At 47.8% G+C, this 20,228-nt stretch overlaps 2 protein-coding genes across 4 annotated transcripts in view; both read left to right on the top strand.

Moving 5' to 3' along the window:
* Rprd2 (regulation of nuclear pre-mRNA domain containing 2) overlaps positions 1-4,059 on the top strand; it is a 63,707-nt gene extending 59,648 nt beyond the window's left edge. Inside the window, exons 12-13 of the mRNA XM_087897766.1 lie at positions 2,523-2,711; positions 3,932-4,059. Coding sequence (XP_087753892.1) covers positions 2,523-2,619 — 97 coding nt within the window. The 3' untranslated portion in view covers positions 2,620-2,711; positions 3,932-4,059. The remainder of the gene's footprint in view (positions 1-2,522; positions 2,712-3,931) is intronic.
* Positions 4,060-4,067: 8 nt separating this feature from the next.
* Positions 4,068-19,914, top strand: Tars2 (threonyl-tRNA synthetase 2, mitochondrial). 3 transcript variants are annotated; one of them, XM_048427820.3, is made up of 18 exons: positions 4,068-4,266; positions 4,485-4,681; positions 6,413-6,536; positions 7,934-8,058; positions 8,901-9,018; positions 9,117-9,181; positions 9,408-9,486; positions 10,698-10,844; positions 11,197-11,295; positions 11,672-11,889; positions 12,579-12,741; positions 13,118-13,255; positions 13,428-13,505; positions 16,740-16,840; positions 16,981-17,082; positions 17,221-17,293; positions 18,311-18,425; positions 19,574-19,914. In XM_048427820.3, the coding sequence occupies exons 1-18, from the start codon at positions 4,186-4,188 to the stop codon at positions 19,720-19,722; spliced, it is 2,172 nt and encodes a 723-aa protein (XP_048283777.1). In that variant the 5' UTR covers positions 4,068-4,185; the 3' UTR covers positions 19,723-19,914. The 3 variants fall into 3 exon arrangements, with proteins under 3 accessions (XP_048283777.1, XP_048283778.1, XP_048283779.1); XM_048427821.3 differs by lacking the exons at positions 8,901-9,018; positions 9,117-9,181 and having other exon boundaries at positions 4,128-4,266; XM_048427822.3 differs by lacking the exons at positions 4,068-4,266; positions 4,485-4,681; positions 6,413-6,536; ... (1 more) ...; positions 8,901-9,018; positions 9,117-9,181 and adding an exon at positions 9,211-9,309.
* Positions 19,915-20,228: the final 314 nt, after the last annotated feature.

A 20,228-nucleotide genomic window follows, 5' to 3' on the forward strand; every position in this document is an offset into this window, starting at 1 on the left:
CTTTTTTTTTTTTTCTTATTTTGGATTTTTGAGACAGGGTTTCTCTATAGTTTTGGAGCCTGTCCTGGAACTAGCTCTTTTACCAGGCTGGCCTATAACTCAGAGATCCGCCTGCCTCTGCCTCCTGAGTGCTGGGATTAAAGGCGTGTGCCTCTACCAACTGGTATATTCAGACCAATCTTACACAACAGGAATGAGTTACCTCCTCTTGTGTGTAGACTTAATAACATCATCAGAATGGGTTTGGGGGTATTAGGGTGTTTCTCATTCTTGCTTGTGAGTAACTATAGACAAATCTGATCAGTTGCTGTTCACAATTGCTGAGGAGTAACTCACTGAGGTGGTAAAGACAAGTCTTCTAGAAGATCACCTGTAAGCCGTCTGAAGCACCTGTTTCTGTGCAGAAGCAGAGAACATGACAAGGGAAAGAAGAAGAGATAAAAAAAAAAAAACTAGAGGTCCGAACAGAGGAAAGCTTTCCTTAGTTAAAAAGTTGCTTTTGTTTTGTTTTTGTGTAGGGTCGGGAGGGGACTAATTTGCAGTAGAGCACATGCTTAACATTTAAAAGGCCCTGGTCTAGGAACAAAGGGAATTGGGTGAGGATCTTTTTTCTTTTTCTTTTCTTTGTGTGTGTGTGTGTGTGTGTGTGTGTCTCCGTGTCTCCTCATGCGTGCTCATATGCTTGGAATCAAGCTCAGGACCTCGTACATACAAAGCACCAATCAGTATCCCAGCCTCTCCCCTTTTTGTTTGTTTCCTAGTCCCTTTGTTCTCATCTAGGCAGGAGTCTCTTTGGGCGGAGGCATAGGGAGATCTGTAGTGCCAGCTGAGAAACAAAAACATAGTCTGCTCGTGTTTGACTCAAAAGGATGTTGCTAACCTAGTCTACCCTGGACTTGTTTGGGTTCATGACAAACTAAATGGTCTCCAAATTTTTGTCTCTTATTGTATTCTCTTGTATTTGTAACATGTTCAAGTCCTTTGACGTTTGATCTGTGGAAAAGAAAGGACCTGACAGTTCTGTTTTTCTTGGGCCATCTGTGAAAATGGGAAGAAAGGATATTGACAACATCCAGTTGTGCTCCCCCGCCCGCTTTCATATGGTAGAGCCCTTTGCCTCTACATGAGCAGTTAGTCCTTGCTGAGGCCAATAGAGGTTAGTAAAGTATAAAATTGGTCCCATGTTAGACCTTCCACATTACTAGCGAATCCTTTATCTAAATTTAACTTCCCAGCATTTGCTTAATGAGCTGGAGCCGTAAGAGTTACGGTAATGTTCTTGTTTGTGAGGCTCAGCTCCAGTGTCCCCAGGAAAAAGTGAGAAGATTTCACATTTTGGGTGCTCATAAGCAGAATTTACCTCCAGGAGCTAAAATGGATTTGAGGGCTATATACTGATCGTGATGAATGAAAGCCACTCGTTGGAGATAGTGTCTAGTGGGTTACAGCTGTAAAGACAAACTCTCTTACCAAAACTTCAGCCAAGTGAGGATGCCTGGTTTTGTTTTTTTGGTTTTTTTTTCCTCTTCAATTTATTACTTTAATTGAAGCCTGGTCCAAGAGTAGAAGAGAAATTTCTAAAATTTGATCTAAAAGGATCTAAAACATCCTTCATTTCAGACTTTCCTTACACTTTTGTGACTCTCATTTATTCATTTTCTGCAACCATAGAGGCAAGTCGGGAGGGATCACCTTTTTTGACTTTTTCTTGAAACTATCTCTTCACTCTAAAAGACCTTTTTGGCCACAAATATCTGAGTCATGTGCCTCAGGAAAGAAAAGGAAGCAAATCCATGTTAGCAAGCACGATCCATCATGAGTAATCTGGCTTTACTTAGAGTGTCATTGTGGATGTATGAGCAACCCAGGCCGTGGTTTAAAGGGAGCATAAGAACACTACACCGAGTTGTTCTAGGAATGAGATGAAATGATGAAATAGTGATGCACCTCAGGACTCAGGCAGGAGTGGGGTGGGCCAAAAAAAAAAGTTGCAGAGATACTTTTTCAGGTAGACTAAAGGCTTAAGGTTCCCCAAAGCCAAGGCATGTACTAGGAGAATCATTAATTAATGCATTGGCCTTAGCTCTCTGGTTTGCTCTAATGGGCAAGGGAAGAAGACAACATTCCTTCCTCCACTGCAGCACAAGTTACATGTGTGATGATATGGTAGCTGATCAATTAACACCAGCTCAGTGCATTGCACACAAATGTTTAAGGATGGGTGTAAGGAGCTGTCATCCAGGGTGGCATCTCTCTGTGATCCTAGCAAAAGGACACAGTGGAATGATTTTTTTAAAAATGTCAAAAAGTAGAATTTCCAGTTAGTGTGTGACCAGTATATACTTAACTCAGTGATTATTGAGTATCTACCATTTTGTTGCCTGTCTCTGTTACAGTATCACAAGAAAACCTTGGTCTGCCATTGTCATCCTTTCTGAATGCTACTTAAAACACTGTGCTCTCACCACAAGAATGCACACTCATAAAATCTCTACAGCCTTGTCTCTTTCTTTGTATTTCAGGATGTCTAACATATCAGAAGATGGAGCCCCAGAGTGGGCTATGATGCAAGTCAGCTGCCATCCCCAGGCAGAACTTTGGGCCTCTCTGGAAGCCTAAGTTAAGCAGCTTTTTCTGACAACTCTTCCACAAGACCCCTTGATCCTATCACCACTGCAGTCTGGGAATGGACTAAGCATCCTTATCCCCAGGTGAGGGGACTAATTGAACCTGAACAGGCGCTAACGAATTCACTTCCCTTTATGCTTCTCCACACATCTGACCATGTTTCTGTTTTTACTGTATAAAGCTAACTAAATATAGCTAGCCCTGTATCTTAGATTTAATGGAGAATAAAAGAAAGATGAAGGAAGATGAAGGCTGGAGTAGTAATGAGTGGCACAGAGCTTAGGTAAGGAGCAGAGAATGCCTCTAAGGTGATCAGGGAGTCAGCTATAGGAAGGACACAATGCTGGAAGAGTGCAAACTTGAAATTCATCACATTATTTTTTTTTTTTTTTTTTTTTTTTGGTTTTTTGCGACAGGGTTTCTCTGTGGAACAGTCCTGGCTTTCCTGGAACTCACTTTGTAGACCAAGCTGGCCTAGAACTCATTGAGATCCACCTGCCTAGTACTGAGATTAAAGGCCTGCACCAACACCGCCCAGGTCATCACCACTTTTTGACCTTAAACTATCTTCCGTGATTTTTCAAATTCCATTTCTGGGACCAGTAAGATGGCTCATCAGATAAAGGCACCTGCTGCCCAAACCTGGCAACCCAAGTTCTATCCCTAGAACCCACATAATGTGAAGGTACAGAGCTGCCTCCAGAAGGGTGGCATCTGACCTCCACAGCTGTGCTGCCTGTGCCCGCAAACATACTTTACACACACACACAACAATGACAAATTAAATTTCACATCTAGCTGTGTCTTAAAGTCCCTCCACCACGAATGACTAGGAAGGGTCCAAAGAATGGCCTCCCCTAGTCTTAGAGTTGTTATATCCAGTGGTAATAGCATTTTGCTGCTGGTGCCTCTTATGGCATACCAAACATTGAGAGTTTAACTATTTACATCAGATGTACCTCAACAATTGGAACAGATATTCCCCTGCCCCTGACAGGGTTGCTGTCCTCGACTTCTCAGAGATCCGCCTGCCTCTGCCTCCTGAATGCTGAGTGGGATTAAAGGAGTGTGCCGCCACCACCCAACTGGGTCGGATATTTTTTCTTCTTGCTTTATAGATGAGAAAATCGAGATTACAGAAACAGTTTACCAAAAACTACTTAACACCAGATCCAGGGTTTACACTAGATGCAATTCCAGTGTCTGTACTCGTTTCCTTCCTGCTTTAAGGATGTTTAAAAGTTTATGATTAAAGGAAAATGACTAATTTCCACTCCTGTTTTTCTCTCACTCTTGCTCTCAGGAGGTTTAACCTTGTCCTGTCACTTTGGGCATCAGGTATGTGCTACAGCTTCCATCTTCCGGTCAACCGGAACCTTTCCCGGAACGACTGCTGCAGTGTGTGGGGACGTGCCTCGGCGGATTTCCTGGGGTGGTACCTGACCGAGTGGCGGCCACTTTATCCAATAGGAGGGGATATTGTTGGCTCAGACGCCAATGAGGACTCTGGTGAGGAAGAAGCGGTGATCTGAGCATGGAGGCACCGACTTGAGCAGAATGGCTCTCTGTTTGAGGTGGCGCCGGCTTGGGCTCCCGCTGCCGGGGTTCCGCGGCTGCGAGCTGCACACAGTGCATGAGGTACGCAAAGCTCCTAACCGTCCAGCCCAGCAGAGTCCAAAGTACAGGCTGTCCAGCCTCCCCATTACCTGCTGCCCCACTCTGAAATGTGCGGTCCCATTGAATCCCCAACCTGAGTCCTAACGTGAACTTAAACATCCACAACCCCCACCAGCCCCTTTGCGGAGTAGTGGAAATACGGCCAGAAATAACCTCCTAATCTGTACCTTTCTCTTCAGGCCTCTGTGCTGACTCCTCCCCATTGGTTGGCAGAGCGATTTGCCCTCTTTGAGGAGCTATGGGCCGCTCAGGGGAAAAGGTTAGCAAGTATGACACAGAAGAAACCCCGCGCTATTAAAATATCGCTTCCCGAAGGCCAGAAGGTAGATGCTGTTGCGTGGAACACAACCCCTTACCAACTAGCCCAGCAGATCAGGTATCAAGCCATCCTCTACTTACAAGAATTATTTTTTCTGTCCATTATTTTCTCTGCACCTGGTCAGGAAAAGAAAACACTTTTTTTTTCTTTTTCTTTGTTTCCTATCAAGAAGGGTAGTCTTTTGTCAGGGAGAGGTTAAGTCATCTGAGTGATGGTCACACAAGCATAATAACTGAAATAGTAGTTTAAATTTAAAAATAAAAAGGGTGGATGTGGTGACATATTCTTGTAATCCCAGTGGTGGGTAGGCAGACAGGCAAATTCCTGTAACCTGCTGGGAGAGCTCCTTTGCCAATGAGAGACTCTGTTTCTAAAAACATGGTTAATGGCTCACAAGGAAGAATACACACCTACACCCCCCCCAAAAAAGAAACATCTTTTCAAAGAAAAAAATTGTTGGGTGTGGTGGTGTGCACCTTTAATCCCAGCACCCACGGGGCAGTGAGTCTGAATACAAGGCCAGCCTGCTAGATACCATGAGTTCCAGGCATCGTGGGCTGTGTAGAGAGAGCCTATCTCCAAAATTTTTTGTGTTTATATTTTTAAAGAATTTATTTTGTGTGTGTGTGTTTAGTATGTTTCCCTGTCCTCGTGCTCACACATGTGTGCCTGTGCATGCCCACACACATGCATGACCCAGTGCACATGTGGAGGTTAAAGAACAACTTTCAGGAGGAAGTTCTTCCTTCATCAGACTTGACAACAAGCACCTTTACCTACCCTTACAGACATGCTCGGGCTCCACGTCTGAGCTATCTTGACTCTTCTGCCTTCACTTCCTGAGTTCTGAGATTATAGGTGTGCACCACCATTTCTAGTTAATAAAAGACTGGGGATCAGACTCAGGTCTGTTTGCATGCTAAGCACGCTTTCTACAGGCTGAGTTAGGTCTTCTACCCATGCTTTTTTTTCTTCCCAAGTTCAAGGACAGTTTTATTTGACTTAAAGGAAAAGCCTCCCACCTGGCAGTGGTGGCACAGTTCTTTAATCCCAGCACTTGGGAGGCAGAGGCAGGTGGATCTTTGTGAGTTTGAGGTCAGCCTGGTCTACAAGAACTAATTCCAGGACAGGCATCAAAGCTACACTAAGAAACACTGTCTCGAAAAACCAAAAGAAATAGAGAGAGAGAGAACCTACCTGCAGGGCAGTCAAGCTGTAAACCTTAGCAACTGCCTGAAGAGAACGAGGAGAGAAGGGGCAAGGCTGTGCTGTCTGAGTTGTTGTGGAAATTAGTAAATACAGAAAAGTGGTGAGACCCAGCCAAACCCCATGGTGACTCAGAGGACCGTGTTCACTCCCTTTATCAAGACAAGACTGTAGTCTTGGCTGGCCTTGAGTTTATGAAAATCTTCCTGCTTAAGCCTCCCAAGTGCTGGATTACACATGTGAGCCACTCTACCTGAATAGCCTTTCTTACCAAATACGGTGGTAGAGGCCGATAATCTTTGCATTCAGAAAGTGGAGACAAAAGATTCAGAATTCAAGGCCAGCCAGCCTGGACCTATAACAAGACGTATCTTTAAAAGGGGGCGAGGGGCCCTTGATAATTTATCTTTATAGTTTCGGAGTGTCCGTCCTTCTGTTATCCATTGAGCAAAGGAATAGTAAGTTTTATTGTTCTGGAAGCTCACTTCCTCTTGACAGATAGAGCTCTTGAGATACCTGCCTCTTGTCCTTGTGGGCTGTGACCCTGACTCTTCTCCCTCGCTCCGCCTTCGCCTGCTGCAGCTCGACACTGGCCGACGCCGCCGTGGCTGCTGAAGTGGATGGAAAGCTCTATGACCTGGAGCGGCCCTTGGAGACAGACTGTCACCTCAGATTCCTGACGTTTGATTCCCCAGAAGGCAAAGCGGTTAGTTTCTTCCATATAACAAGTACAGAACCTAATTAGCTAAATGATCTGTAAACTGGAAATTCTAATTTTTGTTTATGTATTTTGGTTTTTCAGGACAGGGTTTCTCTGTGTAACCAAATTGTTCTGGAACTAATTCTGTAGACCAGGCTGACCTTGAACTCACAGAGATCCACCTGCTTCGGCCTCCCCAGTGCTGGGATTGAAGGCCTGCGTCACCACCACCTGGCGAAATTCTAATTTTTTGCCTCAGTTTCTCAGTTTGCAACTGAGGAGACATCCCACAGACTATGTTCACCATGTGATCAAAGCTGGAAGCCTTGATCAAGGCTTTTACTTAGCATTGTTCTATTGAGCAAACGGCTTGTGTGCCAGTGAAAGGGAGAGAATGAGCCGAGAAGCAGAGGGGTAACGCGCCTTTTCAATCTCCGCAGTTCTTGAGTACACAGTGCAAGTCACCCGTGGTGTGTGCTCAGTTCGCATACGTTTCCATGACTGAGCACACACCTAGGGACTTCAGCTTTGTTCATTTCATGTCAGCTCAGGTATCACAGAGCTTCTTATTAGAATCCAGAAAAATGGATTTCTTTTGTCATCCAGATGTGAACAAATCCAAGAATAGTTCCACCACACTAGATTTCTGGACTAGAAAAAAATGGCAATAAAAGGCAAGACAGAAGCTGGGGATGGCAAATGGATGAAGTTCTGAATTGTAGTAACACACACACACACACAAGCAACAATAACAACAGTAGCAAAGCCAGAACTTAAGGAACTGCTCTTTGGTGGTGGTGGTGGTGGTTTTTAAGACGGTGTCTTAATTTGTAGCCCAAGTTCAGCCTCTAACCATAGCTTTCTGTCTACGTGTGCCAGCACAGCCAGTTAGGAACCACATTCTTTCTAAGTAGTATAGCACGAAGCTTTAAAGCTCACAGGAGCAGCAGAGAAGGCCAGTGCCTCCTGCTTCTGTGCCCCTGGCCCAGGAAACACTGACGATATGCAGGGTGGACCCGCACTCCACTCAGCAGCAGAAGAAATGACATTGGCTCTCTGCTTTCTTTAAAGATTTTATTTGTATTCATGTCAGTGCCTGCGTGTTTGTACATGTCTACCTATGTGCCTGGTGCCCATGGAGTCTAGAAGAGGGTGTCAGATCCCCTGAAGTCGGAGTTCCAGGTGACTGTGAGCCACGATCTGGGTGCTGGGATCCCAGTCGAGCACTGGAGCGCCTCTCCAGCCCCCTAGACAACTCTTTACTGTGCAGAAGCCTAGACTGTCCATTTTGCAGCAGGCAGTCTTAAGACAAGTGCGGCAGCTTCTCGGCCAGCTGTGAGGAAAGCAGCAGAGCTGGGCCTTAGCAGGCAGTTGCTGAGCTCGTTTTGGTCCTATCCCTCCAGGTGTTCTGGCACTCTAGTGCCCACGTTCTGGGCGCAGCAGCTGAGCAACAACTGGGTGCTGTTCTCTGCCGAGGTCCAAGTACAGAATCTGGCTTTTACCATGATTTCTTCCTGGGAAAAGAGAGGTGAGCCGTCCAAGGAGGGGATTGATTCTGGGGTGGTTTCCGAGGTCTCAGAGCAAGTGCAGTTTTGAGAAGAAGCTCCAGCAGGTTTGTCTTCTGACTCTGCCAGAACCCCTCGCTTCCAGTCTGTGCGAGTCTATTACTATTGTGGTCTCATTCCTCCAGCTTTCCTTCCTTCAGCACACACTCTCTTTCTGCCCCTTCTCTCTCCCTTTCTCATTTTGTAGCCCAGGCTGGTCTTGAACTCATGATCCTCCTGTCTTGCCTATAGAGTGCTAGCCTAGCATGATCACAGACCTGGGTTCAATCCTCAGCACCATGCACACACACAAAAAATCTATGCTGTTGTTCTGGTGCAGGCCTTTGATCCAAGCACTCAGGAGGCAGAGGCAGGGAGATCTCTATGAGTTCAAAGCCAACCTGGTCTGCCGAGTGAGTTCCAAGATAGCCAGGGCCACAAAGAGAAACCCTGTCTTGAAAAATAATCCAACAGCCCTCACTCTCCCTGAACAACAGCAGAACTTCCTTGTGGTCTGTAATTGACAAGGATGTTTGTGTTCTTTCTGGCCAGTGATTTTCCACAGAAGCAGTGGCGGTACAAAAGGCTTTAGCAGGGGCAAAATAAAGGTTGCTGTTCTTCCACCTGGAAAAAAGAAAAGAAAAGAAAAAGAAAAACAATCCAACAAACAAAAACTATACATAATTTCCGATTTGTTTTTTCTGAGTTTGTCTTTGCCAATTAACTGTAGATTTCTTTGTCAAAGGGCAGAACTTTACTCCTTAGCTAATGTGTCATGACGCAGGGGTTGTCTCTGAAGAAGCAAGTCAACAATTCCCTTTTCCAGAACAGTCCGGAGCTCAGAGTTGCCCCTTTTAGAACGAATTTGCCAGGAGATCATAGCTGCAGCACAGCCGTTCCGGAGGCTCGAGGCGTCTCGGGATCAGCTGCGGCAGCTCTTCAAGGTCAGTCGGCAGTGAGGAGAGGAGTTTGGTGAGACTTGAAGGAAAGGATGGCTGCAGGATGCCCTTGTAGCTCCAAACTCCTTTCTGCCTTCATCTAGGATAACCACTTTAAGCTTCATCTGATCGAGGAGAAAGTCACAGGCCCAACAGCAACAGTGTATGGGTGAGCCTTGTCAAGGGCAAAGAAGCCACGAGGAGGCCTGAAGCGGACTAAAGGAAGGGTGGTGGCAGATAATCTGTATTACTCTAGGAACAGAAGTGGGAAGAGGAATTTGCTTTTACTCTCTGTTGGTAAAACAGCTTCTGTATCAACACCTCTTCTGTCAGTTGAAGCTGAACCAAACTAAAGAGGAGAACCTGGAAAACACTCAGAGTCCTCTTTGTCTCAGGTGCGGCATGTTGGTGGATCTTTGCCGGGGCCCCCATCTACGGCACACTGGACAGATTGGAGCGCTGAAGCTGCTGGCGGTGAGTTGACGGTGGGATTAGATGCCCTGCGGGCGGTGAGCTGACGGTGTGGTTAGATGCCCTGCTCTCAGGAGAGAGCTGCAGAGCGGAAAGAAAGCCCTCTTGAGCCCCTTCTCTGCTTGATGGCTTTGAGGGAATCTAGGAGGAAGACGGGTTCCCCCATTCTGGAATCTCAGGGTTTCATGGCATGGTCCAGAATTCACTTTAGACTTCCTAGTCTGGGTCTGGATTAAGGGAAATGAAGCAAGATCATGACAGGGTCGTATGAGGAAAGCATGTGTCGAGGAGGACAGGTGCTGCTGTTTGACAGGTACCAGGGAGATCACCCAAGGCCAGGGCTTCCATGGAGTGCTGTTCCTACCATCGTGGGCCTGCATGGGAGGAAATGCAGCAAGAGACAGGCAGATGTGTAGGAAAAAACCTCCTGAAAACTAGCCATGTACATGATCCTATTCTGCTAGTGAGGTGTTTGGCTTTAACCAAATCTCCTTCCCTGTTGCTCCTATCGATAAAATGAGACTGACTATTCCTGTCCCACTGGTAAAGCCACACCATAGAAACAAAGTCAGCTAGCTCAGGAGAGTGTTTAAGAAAAAGGCTATAAATTGTTGGTTCTTCAAGCCAGACATGCTAATACATGCCTGTGATCCCAGCACTTGGGAAATGGAGGCAGTAAGATTAGGAATTCAGGGTTATCCTTGAGTGTTACATCACATTTGGGGTTACCTTTGACTACTTGAGGCCCTGTGTTAAAAACAACAGCGAAGGTTCTTATTAACACTGTTGAAGCGCAAGCGGGGCATTTGAATTTCATCCAGTCTGGCGTAGATGGGTGTGAAAGTCTGACTTCTCTAACAGCTGTCTGGAGTATTGGTAAGGACAGGTGGACAGACGGACATATGACCACAGTTTAGTTTTTCTCCTGAGCAGTCATTTATTAGGTGGAGCTGACTGTAAGGCGCTGGTGGGGCAGTGAGAATGTAGACAGAAGTGCTGTTGAGATTGCAGCTGAGCAGGATGCTTAGAAGATACGATCCAGGTCACCACGGATGGAGATGCCGTCCTGCTGGTACTGACGGAAGGAAAGCAGTCAGAGGTGACCTGGCCTACAGGTGGTCACCTCTGGCCCAAGAGCAAGAGCACCAGAGATTTGAGCCAATGTCAGTGTCTCCGGTCCTTTTCATCGTTTTGACATCCTCTGCCTCTCACAGAACTCCTCAGCCGTGTGGAGGTCCTCGGCAGCTCCGGAGACACTGCAGAGAGTGTCGGGAATTTCCTTCCCCAAGGCAGAGTTACTGAGGAGCTGGGAAGCCTGGAGGGAGGAAGCAGAGTTGAGAGACCACAGACGCATTGGGAAGGTACAGAGCACAGAAGAGGGGCGGGGGATGGTGACAGGGTGCAAGGTGAAGGGATGTGATGTGAGCTTTTTGTTGGTTTTGTCTTGATTTTTGTTTCAGTTTTTATTTCTTTAGACAGTCTCATGTAGCCTTGTTGGCCTCCCGCTATAGCCAAGAATGACCTAAACTCCTAACCCCCCTGCCTCTACATCCCAAGTATTGGGATTCCAGGCTCAAACAACCACACCTGACCAAAGAATATGATTGTGAATTTTCCCAAAGATTCAGTCAATGCAGGGAGCAGCTCTGTCATTTGCTTCTTTAGTTCCAAAGCCCTCCCCTCTCTGAGTAACTGGTAATATCCTTTCCCTAGGAACAGGAACTCTTCTTCTTCCATGAACTGAGCCCTGGGAGCTGCTTTTTCCTGCCGCGAGGGACAAGAGTCTATAATGCCCTGGTGGCTTTCATCAGGGTAAGCAGGGCACATGTGCAGACGAAAGCCGTGTGGGGCCTAGAGGAAACCAGGGTCTTTGAGTTTGGCTCCGGCATGGTGGCATATGCCTGTAGTCCTAGACAGAGACTAAGCAGAGGATCATGAGTTTGAGGACAGCCTGGGTCGCATAGCAAGATCCTGTCTCAAAGGAAAAGAGCGTAAACCCTGTAGCGTTCTGCTGACTTTGAACAAGGTATTACTGTCGAGTGGTCTGCAGTGAAGCAGCTTAAAGGTCTGCATGGTGTTTAATGGTTTGTGGATGTGGCCAGCATGGTCTGAGTCCCCGAGAGAATCACGAAGCTCATTCCTCTCCTCCCAGTAACACTGACTTTGGTATCTGTACTCACCTTTTCAGGCCGAGTACGCCCGTCGTGGTTTCTCAGAAGTGAAAACTCCCACGCTGTTTTCTACAAAGCTCTGGGAACAGTCAGGGCATTGGGAGCATTACAGGGCGGACATGTTTTCCCTGAGGCCCCCAGGCACTGATGGTCCCGACAGCTCTCAGAGTGGCCACCCTGCCAGGTGTCCCAAAGACACGCTTGCTCTCAAGCCCATGAATTGCCCTGCACACTGGTGAGTTGGGAGCCAGGAAGCCTGGCTTCTCCAGGGACTGGGATAACAGGTCACAAAAACGTAAAGTATTATAAAGTACCTTGGAAAGAATATTGGGGCATCTAATTTGGGTCTTGAATCTACTACAGGTAGATTCAGTATTTACCCGAGTGAATTTTGGGAAATTATTCCACTTCTTGGGCCTTTGTTTTATTAGGCAGTATTGAGACTCTATACCCATCACAGAATATGGACACAGTAAATGATGCCTGTTCTTATGTGACTGAGAGTTTAACTTTTTTTCTTCTTCTTCTAGACAGGGTCTGACTGCACGTCCCTGGCTGGCCCCAGACTCACTACATAGACCAGGCTGGCCTCACACTTACAGACCCGCTTGTCTCTGCCTGGTGGTATTAAGGCATGCACCACCATGCCCTGCCGAAATGCGACTTTTGACCAGACACTCGGGATAGGATTGCTAGGAGAGGGAAGGGTGAGCGCTGTGCAGACAGCAGCAGCAGTCCCAGAACGGGAGAGGCAAAGGCAGAAGGAGCAGGAGTTGCAGGCCAGCCTACGCTGCACAGCAAGTTCTGGGCCAGCCAGGGCTGCAGAAGACCTTGTCTCAAAAAAAATGAGTCTAGTAGAAAAAGGAGCAGTAAGCCATAGCTCCTTTTTCCTTTGGCCCTAACTCTTTCCCATCCCGACCTTAGCCTCATGTTCGCCCACCGGCCCAGATCCTGGCGGGAACTACCTGTACGACTGGCTGATTTTGGAGTCTTGCATCGTGCTGAGGCCTCTGGTGGTCTGGGAGGACTAACACGGCTATGGCGCTTCCAACAGGATGATGCTCACATCTTCTGTGCACCAAATCAGGTGACTTTCCTTGTTCTTCAGACGTGTTAACTTCCTCTGCTTTTTATGTAGCCTCAAAAGTACTACGTAGCCGAGAATGATCTTGAACTTCTGGTCTTCCTGCTTCATTTGAGTGCTGGGATTACTGGTGTGTGCCACCATGCCTGGTTTATACAGTGCTAGAAATCAAACCCAGGGCTTCATGCATGCTAGCTGGGCATTATACCAACCGAGCTGCGTCCAGAGGCTTCAGGTGCCTTTTTTATACTGTAGTATAGCTATCCCTCTGGCCCCGGTTCACCACCACTACCCCACCCCCGCCCCGTTTTCCCCAAAACTACCTATCACTCAGGTGTCTAGCTGGCATCTAGCTGACATCCTGACTTCCTGTCTCTAGCTGGGAGCAGAGATCCGAGGCTGCCTTGATTTTCTCCGATCTGTTTATGCTGTTCTTGGTTTTTCCTTCCACCTGGCTTTATCTACCCGGCCATCTGGCTTCCTAGGAGAACCTCGCCTATGGGACCAGGCTGAGCAGGTGAGTTGGAGAAAGGGGAACAAAGCAGATAAACCAGTCTGCCGTGGGGAGAGGGGATAGAGTAGCCCAGGTCTTCAGAGAAAGGGATGAGCTCTGGGTGTTACTTTTCATGGGCCAGCAAGTTATCTTGCTAATGTCTCCTTCATACTCCTCTCATCTTTCTCCCTCTAAGGTCCTTCAACAAGCCTTGGAGGAATTTGGAGAACCCTGGGACCTTAACCCTGGAGATGGTGCTTTCTATGGGCCCAAGGCAAGCTGGAACCACACTTAGGAGCTGTATTTAGTCTGTCTTCTTTAATTAAGTTGTATCTACAAAGAACTGCTTTAAAACCTGTGTAGGATCTAAAAAAAAAAAAAAAAAAACAGTGCATGTCTGCCCTGTGGAGCTTAGAGCTTCCTGAAGGCTGAGCTAGGTGAATTGGCCGCGACAGCCCAGTGGAGCTGTGCTGTGTAGCACCGTGGGAGCACAGCGGGTGTAGCAGTACTCAGTACTGCGTCTCGGTCCACACGTAAAGAACCCTCTCCGGGAGGGAGTGGCCTAGGCCTCTAGAGGTAGGAGGAAGGGGTAAGAACTCAGAGAGCAAGTTAGAAGAGATGAAAGTATAGGGCACAAAGGCCGTGGTGTGTGTTGGCTGAATTGGGCAAAAAGGCTGTTAGGAGCCTACTGTGGGCACTAGGCTGTAATTGTAGGTACTTGGGAGGTTCAAAAAGGATCGCATGAGCTCTGGGATTTGAGGCCAGCCAAGGTAGCAAACAAAGACCTCACCCCAAAACCAGGACAATAAAAATAAGACTCAGTGGTAGAGTAACTGGACAAGTCGCACAGGCTCTGGATTTGATCCCCAGCAGGACAAGAAAAAGAGGCAAGGCCCTGAGGTCGCATTGTTGGATGTGATGCCTGCTTGTTTCCTTGGGTTTCTTATGCTGTGAACACAGATTGGTCCAGAACTTTATTTATTTTTAGTTTTTCAAGACAGGGTTTCTCTGTGTAACTCTAATTGTCCTGGAACTCACTCTGTAGACCAGGCTGCCCTGAGCTCAGGATTAAAGGCGTGCACCACCTGTTTGGAACTTCTTATGTAGCTAGATTGCCTTCCAACGCAGCATCCTGCCTCTGTTTTCCCAGTGCCAGGAGTACCTGTGTGCTCCACCACACCCAGCGTGGCTGCTGGGTTTGTTCAGTTTTAAAAGATTTATTTATTTCTGGGGATTGGAGAGATTGCTCAGCAGTTCAGAGCACTTGCTGCTTTTGCAGAGGACCTGAGTTCAGTTCCCACCACCTGTTGACTCACAGCCATACATCGAAACTCCAGTTCAGGGGATCGAGTGTCCATTTCTGACCTCTGCGTGTACCAGCCATGCATGTGGTACACATATATACATGCAGACAAAACATGCATTCACATAAATAAAAATAAAACAGTTTAAAAAAATTTTTTTTGAAGGTTTATCTTAAGTTGGGCAATGGTGGTATCACCTTTAATCCCAGCACTCAAGAGGCAGAAGCAGGTAGATGTCTATGAGACTAGCCTGGTCTACAGATAGAGTTCCAGAATAGCCAAGGCTACACCAAAACAAAACAAAACTGTCTTAAAAAAAATAAGATTTATCTATAGCCAGGCATAGTGGCCCACACCTTGAATCCCAGCAGCAGAGGCAGCCGAGCATGAATGAGTTCAAGGCCAGCCTGGTCTACTTGGTGAGTTTCAGGCTAGTGAGGGCTATACAGTGACAACTTGTCTTTAAACCTGCGTAGTGGAAGGCAAGAACCAATTCCCAAAAGTTGTCCTCTGCCTTCTATATTCTTACCCCATACACACACACACAAAGTAAATAATTGTAAAAGATTTTATTAAAAAAAAAATACTGAATAACGTTGGTACACACCTATAACCCCAGCACTCAGGAGACCAAGACGAGAGGATCTAGAGTTCTAAGCCAGCCTGAGTCATATAACAAAACCTCATCTCAAAATACTAGGGAAAAAATAATTTGGCTCTTTAAAAGTCAGAGTTGGTGGTCTGATCTGGTGGTGTACTGCTTGCCTTAATCCAAGCACTTTAATCTTGAGAGGCAGAGGCAGACAGATCTCTGAGAGTTCAAGAGAGCAAGTTCCAGGACAATCTCCAAAGCTACACAGAGAAACCCTGTCTCGAAAAACCGAATGAATGAATGAATGAATGAATGGGGGCTGGAGAGATGGTTCTGAATTAAGAGGGCTTACTGTCCAATCATGAGAACCTGAGCTTGGAACCCAACACACACTTAAGCTAGCTGTGATCTCACAAGTGCCCCTCACCCCAGTGCCCCTCACTGGGACTTGCTAGCTACCAGCCTAGGTGGGAGGAAAGCTCCAGGTTCAGGGAGAGATCCTCCCTATCTTAGGTTTATTTCCTGTTGCTGTTTGTGACCAGATGCTCTTGACAAAACAACCTAAGGGAGAAAGGGTCTATTCTGGCCCCCAGTTTGGGTACAGTCCCAGTGCAGCAGGCGGTCTTGCTGCCCCCACAGTCAGTCTCAGAGAGCAATGGATGGACCCAGTGCTTAACTTAATAATCCAGGACTTCCTCATAGGGAATGGCCCCACACAAGTTAACCCAAGTGAGAGAATCCCCTGCAAACATGCTCACCTATTTCCTAGGTGAGTCTAGGTCTTGTCAAGTTGACAGTTAACGTTAACCATTTTCCTGCCTGAGACAGTAGAAGACACAGGCTAAGCCTCTCTAGCCCTGTACACATGTGTATGCACAGACATACACACACATAAGTTACACACACAAAAAAAGCCTGGTGGTAGTGCACATCATAATCTCAGCACCTAGGAGGCAGAGGCAGGAGGGTTTCTGTGAGTTTGAGGCCAGCCTGGTCTTTAGAGGGAGTGCCAGGACATCCAAGACTGCAGAGAAACCCTGTCTTTAAAAAAAAAAAGAAGAAGAAGAAGAAGACGCAAGAGAGGAAAGAATTTGAAAATCGTTAAGTAGAACAAGGCAAATAATGACCAGGGCAGCCAAGGGATTGCAGAGGACTCATTGAATCTCGATTTCCATAGTGGCATCAACCTCTGCTTCAGCAGGTGACATGTTAGATGGCGCTGAGCAGTTCTGCAGGGCTAAGGAAGTAGGTGAGTCGAAGACGAAAGACAGCAAAACAACAGCGGAAATGAACTAGAAACACTGCAGCTGAGTGGAGCGGAAAACGGGATGAGCCTGTGGGTAGGAAAGAGGACAGGAGTATCGTAGCCAGACTGAGCGGTAGACTCAGAAGTGCAGCCATTGGGGGAAGTGATGGAATGTGGTGTAGAAGGTGGGGTGTAGTTCTCTGTGATGAAGAATTCAGGGGGTTAAGAGGAGCGGAGGAGTATGGGCAGTTAGGGTGGCACAGCTTTCCATGTGGCCTGTGACGTAGGTGGTAGAAGGGTTGGCTGTTGAAGGTAATGGCAACTGTTGGACCTGATTTCTCTCAAGCTCCCATCTCTCCCCTCTAGATTGATGTGCACCTCCACGACGCCCTGGGGCGGCCCCATCAGTGTGGAACAATCCAGCTTGACTTCCAGCTGCCACTGAGGTTCAACCTACAATACAAGGGGTATAGAACGCGGCCTCGGGCTGAGCTAGTCCCGCCTGCACACCCCACCCCATCAGAGATGCTTCTTGATAACTGGAAGGCGATTTAGGGCTCAGTTTGTGGCGCTGCCCCCTTCCACTCACTTCCATTTTCCTTCCAAGGCAGGCAGGGGCCCTGGAGCATCCTGTCCTGATTCACCGAGCAGTACTTGGTTCTGTGGAAAGGATGTTGGGCGTGCTGGCAGAAAGCTATGGGGGGAAATGGTGAGTCATCAGCACCAGATTTCCGTCCTCCTGTCCAGCCTCACGGTTCATGCCTTAGTTCTGACCTTATCCTGTCTGTTTCCCGCAGATCTCCCTGCAGCTCCACCTGAATAATTTCCTCCTGTTTCTTCCCAACAGGCCCCTGTGGCTGTCCCCGCTCCAGGTGGTGGTCATCCCTGTGGGAACAGAGCAGGAGGAATATGCTAGGCAGGTGAGTTGGTGGCTAGGGGAAGAGCAAAAACAGGAGCAGTAGGTCTGACGTGCGGCCTTGGGGAGGAGAGGCCCTGCGGGAGGGGGAAGGGCCTGAGTGGCAGCTGTCCTGTGTGCTGAACATTCTGTGTCTCAGAAATGAAATCAGTCCCTGCCTTGTGGGGATGTGTGAAAGCTGACTAGTAGATGCTGAACATTGCCAGCAGAGCACTCAAAGCACACACGCGGGTTTATCGAAATGTTGCTTTAGTTTCCTTTCCAGAGAGAACTGGCGGGCAGGTGCAGCAGCACGTACAGAACCAGCACTTAGGAAGCTGAGGCAGGAGGGTCACAAATTTGCGTCCAGCCTGGGCTTACTAGTGACACCTTTTTTAAAAGTTCAAGGTGGGGCCTAGAGATGCAGTTGGTAGCATATTTACCTAATACGCACAAAGCAATGGGTTCAGGTCCCGGCACCAGATGAGCCAGGCACATGCCTGCCATCCTGCCACCTAGGAGGTGGACACCGGAGCATCAAAAAGTTCCTGCCCATCCACGGGTTCATAACTCAGGCTGCATGACATCATCTTTTAAGAAAACTAATAACAAGGAAAGTACTAGAGTTAAACAGCTGGTGGGAAGGCGGGTGCCTGACAGCACACACAGCCCAGAGACTATTCGGGGTTCATGCAGGGAGAAGCACACAGAGAAGTTTCAGGTCGAGGGTGGGAAGGGGGCCTCAGTGTCTCAGAAGAGGCAGGGGGTCAGCAAACACCTGAGAGCACTGAGGCGGGGGATGGGGTGAGACAGGTGACCGAGGAAGCCTTGTAGCTCAAGCTTCCATTGAAATTGACTCATCACTAGCTGGGTGATGGGGGCATGTGCCTTTAATCCCAACTCTCCGGAGGCAGAGGCAGGTGAGTTCAAGGCTAGTCTGATCTACAACGTGAGTTCCAGGATAGCCAGGGTTAGAACAAGACACCCTCTCTCAAAAAAGAGAAAAGTTTACTTATCACCAAACCTCCGTCCTGTGTCCCAGGTGCAACAGTGCCTACAGGCTGCAGGGCTGGTCGGCGACCTTGATGCCGACTCGGGACTGACCCTCAGCAGGAGAGTCCGCCGGGCCCAGCTTGCCCACTACAATTTTCAGTTTGGTAAGAGAGGGTTAGCTTTGGCGCTCAGAGCCCCAGGCTCTGCATTCTCTGTATTAGGTCTATTGTTTGGCTTTGTGTACACTGGATTAATTGGGCTCATTACCTAGGCTGGGTAGGAGCCTGACTAATCTGCCTCCCCTGCTCCTTCCCACAACCTCTTCCATCTCAGAACAGCTTTCTTCTCATTAACCCAACCAAGCCAACATCAGAGAGAAAGGGACAGCAGAGGGGGCTGGAGAGATGGCTCAGCAGTTAAGAGCACTGCCTGTTCTTCCAAAGGTCCTGAGTTCAATTCCCAGCAACCACATGGTGGCTCACAACCATCTGTAATGAGGTCTGGTGCCCTCTTCTGGCCTGTAGGCATTCATGCAGACAGAATATTGTCTACATAATAAATAAATATTTAAAAAAGAAAAAGAAAGGGACAGCAGAGGGCTAAGATGGAAGCTCGCCTGCAGTCCCAGGATTTGGGAGGTGCATGCGGGAGGATCAAAAATTTGAGCCATATATGTACACATATGTATGTGTATATGCATATATATATATATATATCAAGATTTTCAATAACAAAGAGCTGGGCTTGTAGTTCTGTGCCAGAGCAGGAGTTTGATCCCAACACCAAAACCACCCAAAGCTTTAATGAATTACCCTTGTTTGTGTGGGTAGAGGCAGCTCTAGGGCACAAGAAGGGCCTGAAGGAAGGAAGTTGCTCTGGCTGTTGGGACTCTGGAGGCAAGAAGCAGAAACTGTCCAGCCAGACTGCCTGATGGCATCACACATGCCAGTCGCCTTGCCTGCACTAAGAGCCAGCTATGGCACAGTCCAGCCCCCCTTTTCCCTTCCTGTATTGTACCCCTCCCCCAGACACACACATACTTTTTTTTCTTTGTGTGAGCTCTTCGTCTGTTTCTTTGACTCTTCCAGCCCTGGTCTCCTGACCTATAGTGATAAGTTGAGTGGGGCCTGGACCATTTCCTTATCTCCTCAGAATGGACAGGCAGCAGTGTAACAGGCACAATTGAATGTACTCCTTTAAGCCGGGTCTAGACTCTGCCTAAAGATTCAGGACTCTGAAGCTTCCGCAACGTAAAAGGAAATAGCCCATAGGGTGAGCTTTCCTGGGTTTGCAATTGTTTCCTCTTCTGCAGTGGTTGGCCAGAGAGAGCAGAGTAAGAGAACAGTGAACATACGCACTCGAGAAAACCGACAGCTTGGAGAGCGAGGCTTGGCCGAGTCTGTGCAGAGGCTGCTGGAGTTACAGAACGCCCGGGTCCCCAATGCGGAGGAAATGTTCTGAGTTTTGTTCCCTGGTGAGGCATAGACTCCTGAGAGCCCCTTATCATGGGAGATCCCAGCCCAGCTGGCAGCCCAGAACGTCCCTGACTCTTCAGAACTGCCTTCTCGAAAATACGCTTGGTTTGGAGGGCCTGCACAGTAAGGAATGATGTGCTGCTTTCATGGGGGAGAATAAAAATAAACTTGAAGCCGAGGCTGTGTCTTCATCTGATTCTGATGGGAGAGGTCTTCTGTGTTGTCTTCCTGTTACCCCAGAGCTGAGGAAAAGAGATACTGAGGCCTCTGAGCAGCCAGGGAAGTGTCTCAGGCAACCATTCCCAGTCTCATTCCAAGGCTGTCAGACCCCTTCCCGACAAAGGACAGTTTACAGATGGAAAACCGAGGCGCAGATTACGGATTCAGATACCAAGTTGCTCTGTGATTCTCTGCGTCAGCTCTGGGGTCCTGTGAGGGCTCCCTCCCATCACCTCCATTATTCCCAGTCTTGTAAGGAGGCTCCAGGATGAG

Source organism: Myodes glareolus, chromosome 17 (genome assembly GCF_982192425.1).
Source record: "Myodes glareolus chromosome 17, mMyoGla1.1, whole genome shotgun sequence".
Classification (NCBI taxonomy): domain Eukaryota; kingdom Metazoa; phylum Chordata; class Mammalia; order Rodentia; family Cricetidae; genus Myodes; species Myodes glareolus.